The sequence below is a fragment of the Solanum tuberosum genome, unplaced genomic scaffold, assembly GCF_000226075.1.
Source record: "Solanum tuberosum cultivar DM 1-3 516 R44 unplaced genomic scaffold, SolTub_3.0 scf00344, whole genome shotgun sequence".
Taxonomy (NCBI): Eukaryota; Viridiplantae; Streptophyta; class Magnoliopsida; order Solanales; family Solanaceae; genus Solanum; species Solanum tuberosum.
This window is the reverse complement of record NW_006239273.1, coordinates 153,087-160,050: the sequence shown is the minus strand read 5'-3', so window position 1 is coordinate 160,050 and position 6,964 is coordinate 153,087. Positions and strand designations below refer to the sequence as shown.

General features: G+C 29.0%; 1 protein-coding gene across 1 annotated transcript; it reads left to right on the top strand.

Annotated features, from left to right (window-relative positions):
- Positions 1 to 1,206: 1,206 nt before the first annotated feature.
- LOC102586111 (putative receptor-like protein kinase At1g72540) lies at positions 1,207 to 3,893 on the top strand. Its single transcript, XM_006361274.2, has 5 exons — positions 1,207 to 1,657; positions 2,155 to 2,290; positions 2,623 to 2,759; positions 2,882 to 3,005; positions 3,324 to 3,893. Exons 1-5 carry the CDS (start codon positions 1,271 to 1,273, stop codon positions 3,812 to 3,814), a joined length of 1,275 nt encoding a protein of 424 aa, XP_006361336.1. The 5' UTR covers positions 1,207 to 1,270; the 3' UTR covers positions 3,815 to 3,893.
- Positions 3,894 to 6,964: the final 3,071 nt, after the last annotated feature.

The following is a 6,964-nucleotide window of genomic DNA, read 5'->3' as shown; positions in this document are numbered from 1 at the left end:
TATATATATATATATATATATATTATTTTATTTTTAAACTTGATCGGACATGTTATAACTAGCAATACTAGGACACTTCTTCTTAGTGTTAGTGCATATACATAATAATATTAAGTGTTTGGCCATATGATTTGAAGTTTGAATTTAAAATTTTGATTTGAAATAAACATTTGTTTATAAAACGTGAACAAAATTTCAACTTAAATTTCACATCATAATTTGAAAGCTCAAATTCTTTAAATAGCAGAATTTTGATTTATTTTATTTTAAATTATAAACTTGAACTGTAAGTTTAAATTTTACAAAAAATACTCATCATTTTAAACTTTACCAAAAAAAAGACACTTGCTCGACATGAGTAGTAACTCAAATTATGTGAAAGGATTACATCAAAAAATAATTAATTACTAAGTACTACTATCGATTTTTCGGAGCAGTGAATATTTTGTAAAAATATATGCACTTGAAAATTTGTAATAATATACAATCCATGGAGACACGTGATTTATTAAGATGACGTCATAGAATATTTTGATACCTTATTTATTAAGAGAGAAGTATTAAAAATACCTCTGAACTTGGCGCAAATTATTAAATTTGCCCCCAAACTATTGACGGTCTTAAAAACACCCCTCTACTTGATTAACTAAACTTAGATATATACACTTTCAATCTACCACATGACATAACAAGTGGTTTCAAACTTTTGTAGGAGCATAGTGACTTAATAAAAAGTCGAGAGAAGTATTGAAAAACACCCCTAAACTCGATAAAAATTTAAAGATATATTTTACTCATATTACAAGATCAGAGATGTATTTAAGTTCAGTTAGTCAAGTAAAAAAATACTTTTAATTATCAATAATTTAAAATTTTACTTTAAATTTAGGTGTGTTTTCGGTACTGGATCGCAACGAGCCATAGTTCCGACCAAGCAAACAAAATAGGAGTGGAAAAACAAAAGAAACTTAGTGCCGTCATGTTTTTACACCTAATATAAGGAAACTCCTCCCTTGCTTGTATACGCGGCAAATAATGAAATAATAGTAATTAACTAACAACTATACTTTTACTATTATTATTTTTATTAATTTATCATTTGACCTTAAAGACTTTTAATTTTCTTCACACTTCAATTTAATATCTTCATATGTTTATATATATAGTCTCCCATACCCCTTCTTATTATCATTCTTATTTATTTCATATATCCCAAAGTATATACAAAATAATAATAATAATAATTAGCTCTAGTGTTACATCTTATATTATGGCTATCAAAATTTTGTTGAAAGGTTTACTACCTAATTGCTTCAATGTTAAGATTAATGATGCAATTATTCATCCACATCATGACAAGATTAATGGAAATTCAAGGCTAGGTGTTGGTGATATTAGTGATCCAGAATCACCATCAAATTGTATGAGTGATCTTTCATCAAATGCTATAATTGGATCAAATCTTCATGTTTTTACATATGCTCAACTTAAAGTTATTACAAGTAACTTTTCATCTTATAATTTTCTTGGAGAAGGTGGATTTGGACCTGTCCATAAGGGGTTTATTGATGATAAAATTAAATATGGTTTAGATGCTCAACCTGTTGCTGTTAAGTTGTTGGATTTGGAAGGTGATCAAGGACATATTGAATGGCTGGTAAGTAATAATATTTTATCTTTCTTAGTTTGTCTGAACACGTAGTTTAAGAAAAATACAAAAAGACTTCTCTGAATCTTATATTTGGTTTTCCTTCTGAGCTATCGTAAAATAAATAAATGATCAATATATTCAAGATAATTGCATATTTATAAAATATTGCCTGAATTAATTCATCTTATTTCATCAGATCTAAGATATATGTATATGGTTTTGAAAGATGAACCGAATATGAGCGGTTCCAATAAAATTCAATTGATCTTGAATATGAATCCATTTTTTGATTTCCTAGAACTCAGTGTTTTAAACTAAAAATGTGTGTAAGGTATCAGAATATGTTTGAATCTTATGGTATTAAATATGCAACATATAAAAATGACATTCTTTTTCAAACAAACTTAACAAATAGACACATAAAATGAAATAGAAGAAGTATTATATTTTCTTTTTAATTCCAATTTTTACTAATAGTTTAATATTTTTTGTTTTTTTTTCAGACAGAAGTAGTGTTACTTGGCCAATTGAGACATCCAAATCTAGTAAAGTTGATTGGATATTGCTGGGAGGATAAGCAAAGGCTTCTTGTTTATGAGTACATGGCAAGAGGCAATCTAGAGAACCAATTATTTAGAAGTATGTTTCTCATAATTAACATTCTTGTGAATTATTATTATTTTTCCATTAAAACCTTACTTTAATGTTTATAATCATTTAGATGTGGCAAAATAAACCTATTATTAGTAAATTGTTCAATTTTTAAAAAAAGTTGAATAATGGCCTATTATTTGGCCTATTTCATTTTAACTCAAAGAGTCTGATCATGTTTCATTCTGACTCACTCAAATTTGATCCAATCCGTCTATTTGCTACCTGTATCGCTAATATTTGATATCGACATACTTCATGATTTTGGCCGCTTTTAAGCTAAACATGTTTCTATTTTTTTATTTTTGCGATTAAAACAGGATGTTCAAGTAGCTTACCATGGCTAACTAGAATGAAGATTGCACGTGATGCTGCAAAGGGGTTAGCATTTCTTCATGGAGAAAAAAAGCCAGTAATATATAGAGATTTTAAGGCTTCTAATATCCTCTTAGACTCGGTAATAATCTATAATTAATTTAATATTTCTACCTTGAAAATTTACTCTTTAATTTTAACATCCTTTTTAATTAATTTAGACCATACTATAGCTTATAAGAAAAATTAAATTTGAAATTTCAGGATTATACGGCTAAACTTTCCGACTTTGGACTAGCTAAGGATGGTCCGGAGGGTAGTGACACGCATGTCACGACTCGTGTTATGGGAACTTATGGCTACGCTGCACCCGAGTACATGATGACCGGTAAATATATTTTGTATTCATACTTCGATTTAAATAAAAAAAATGTTTTTAAAGATAGTGACGGACCTTGGATTTTTAAAATTTGTCTTCTACATGTAGTGCTTGGATGAAAAAAAACAATAGTTGCTTGAGCACCCAATAGTGTTTATATAGGTCCACCATTATTTTAAAGTTTTAGTAACATGACCCCATTAATCTTGAGAATATTTTCTATAAAGTATACTTTATCTCTCTTTTAAATGTATTTATTGATTAACATTGTATTTGTCAAAATGATAAATACTTGGGACTAAAAGTATATGACTTTTATTTTAACAGGTTATTTGACAACTAGGAGCGACGTATATAGTTATGGAGTTGTCTTGTTAGAATTACTAACAGGACGACAAGCGATTGACAAGAAACGCGCCAGTAGGGAGCAAAACTTGGTGGAATGGGCTAAGCCCTTCCTACGAGATTCACACAAGCTCGAAAGAATAATGGACCCGCGACTTGAAGGCGAGTACTCAAGTCAAGGAGCCAAAAAGGTGGCTACATTGGCTTATCAATGCTTGAGCCATCAACCCAAGTCTAGACCTACCATGAGCAATGTGGTCAAGATATTAGAACCTATTTTGGACTTGAAAGATATACCAATTGGCTCATTTGTTTATGTGGTTCCCTCATTTGACTCTAAAAGTGGTTTGAAGACAAAAGGAAATGAAGAAAAAGAGAATAAAGAAAATAAGATGCATATAATAAGTGATAAAGATCATGACAAAGAAAGTGCAAGGGAAAAGAATCAACAAAAGTCTGCTACTCATATTTAATATACTTAGATACTCATTTGTATAGGACTTTTGGGGCAAGAATTTAGATAATCCAAGTAGAAATTTGAGATAAAAAAAAAGAAGAAAATCTAGAGAGACCACATACCAAATGATAACGATTATTTTATTTTTAAGCAGAGATCTCGGGCTTAATCCCGAGAACAAAATTTTGTATGGTAAGGAGCATTAGAACCCCCCTAGTGAGCTTTTTTTTACGGCAATAACTCGAATTAGTTGAGCTAGCTAATTCTGAACATCAGATATTTAAAGCAAATCACAACGTATTGTTAATGGTGTGTATGTTTTGATGTATTTGTTTGTTTCTTAATTTTTATTCAAGAAATTTGAATACATTTTAGCTAGATTTTCCATTGCACTTTTTGAAAACAATCTTCACACACACAAAAATAAATAAAATCTTCAAAATGGTTAAATTGTAAAATATTTTCAACTTGAAAAAGAGAAAAAAAGACAATTCTTTCCTTTTGTTTCTTATCCTTTAATATTAATATTTTCCAAGGTCAAGATTAAAAAGGATTGAATGTGGCAAGGAAGCAACTTGTTGGAAGTCCTAGCATTATTATTCTTCAATTTGTATATAAGAATTGACCGCAGCACTAACATCATAATCAATTACAAAATTTTATTTTCTAATATTAAAAGTACAAGTGGAATCAAATGTTATATTTTATTAAATTAGCCGCCATCATATCCATGCTTAGGGTTGCTTATACATAGGTTGAACACCCTTTAAATCACGTTAGTAAATTTTATTAAGATATTTGAACTAGGATGTGTTCTAATTAAGTATCTGAGACACATAATAAAATATTTTTATTAAATAATTTTGGCTCATATTTTAGAAATGGTTTTGCGTGTGTTCTCAAACGTCATCACATATTTAAGTTAATCACAAAAAATATGTATCCTCTTTTAATTATACACGACAACATCAATTGAAATTAAAGATGCCTGAGATTTAACAACTCAATGAAAATAATACATATAATTAAAGGAATGACATACTTAAGTAGTTAACTTTTCTTGAGAAAATGCCTAGATTTTTTCCCAAAACTATAAATCGGAAGTGTCTAATAGAAATATTTTATCCTGCAGTGTTCATGTGCCCAATCGAAATTTGAGTATCTAAATAAAATTTATTAAAAGGATATCGATGTATTCAATTTTAATTAAAACATATATATAATTGAAAGTCAATTCGATATGAAACGAAAGAAAACATCACATCAAAGTATTAACATTTAAATAGCATAATGAAATTATAATTATTGAAAATAAGGAAAGTTGTTACAATAGTGATATATAAATGATGTCACATAATTGGAATAATAACCTAAAATGAAAATAAAAATAAAAATGTACAAGTTGGAATAAAGATAGTGAGTGCTACACAACAAAGACAAGAGCAATATTCATGCACATTACATTAGGGTCTATCTAGGACTTGAAAAGTCATAAGATTTACACCAACATGTAGTGTGAGCGCTTAATTAAGGATGGCAAGATTTAAAAAATTAGCACGTTTATTTAATGCAAATCATAAAATAAGAAATTATGACATGTGCAATTATGAAACTAAATTTTCTTTTTAGGGTAGATGATAATTATGCTAAGTAGCATTAGACTAGTAATTAGTGATAAATTAGGGTCCACGTGACTTTAATTCCTAGAGGTTTCCTAGGAGAAGCAAAGCTTATGCTGGACAACTGGTTACACAAAAAAAATTGAATCAATCGAAATCAATATTTGTTGTAGTAACCACCCATCCCATTGAATAATTCACAAAATATCTTTTACTATCGCATTCTTCGTTATGATAAATTAAAACTATCAAAGATTGTCATCTATTTTTCTTTGTTTGTTATTGAACTGCATTGATTTTTTTTGGATACACTAACTGATTTTGAGTTTAATGAATTTCATGGAAACTGAATGGCCATCTTTATCAATACAAGAGTTAAATATACCCCTGAAAAAAATAAAACTCACGTCTCCTTAGTTTATGCTATTCATTAATTGTTGGTTTCATTTGTGCTATTAATTTTGGGACAATTTGTGCTAATATTTTATTTGTCTATTTAATGCTTATTAATGTTGGGTTATATGTTGCTAATATGTCATTTCCTCATATGAATACCACTAAAGTTATGATAATTGGGGGAATCGAAACTTACCCCTAGGTTTGCATTTAAAAAAATATAAGATTTGACCTATTAATTAAAATCACAGTAGAAACTTGATTATAGAACTGAACGCGTTACTTACAAATTATGTATACTTGATAGATTGAGAATGTTCTTAGGCATTGAGGAAGGAAAAACATTGGGATCTTGAACTTGTCTATTAAAGTGATGTTTTGAATAAAGAAGGCCTAATGAAATATTGTTAATGAAGTGGAAAGTGATGATGAAGAATGGTGATTTAATTATACTGTTGAATCAAATGCCACGAGCCGGCACAATATATTTGGATCAGGTGCCACGAGCCGGCACGATGTTATTGGATCGGGTGTCACGTTCCGACACGATAATATTAAATGAAAACATATTAAAATAATGTAATGTATTCAATCTCAAAAAACTCATTTTCCAATAGAGCGTGGTGTGAAGGCACAAGCCCTCACATGTGTTCTAGCTAAAGGCCCAAGCCCAAACAACAATGCAAAGATGAGATAAACTATCCCGCAAAGGAAACCTCGTGGAGTTTCTCCATTAATACATACATAAAAGAGTAAATTTTAGGTTTAACAAACATAAAAATCATATTTGTATGCTATAGTTATAGTTTGCATAATTGTTAAAGTTTGTTATGGCTATTAATATGTATATTTCGGTATATTTATACAAAAGAATCAATTGTATAAGTGCATATTTGGAATCTGTATACAAATAAGAAAATATTTTTTTGTATAGTATGTGTTTGTATAAAGCAAGAATGAGAGAAAGGCAAAAGAGAACTGGGCAGGGAGAAATTTGTATTGTATAATTATAAGTGTATAGGACGAATATATATATAGAGAGGCGAACGAAAGTTATGTAAATTTGTATTTGTATATACAGTTTTTTCTCGCTTTATACAAATACAAACATAGTTTATACATTTGTGTTTGTATAAAGTGAGAGAGGCGAG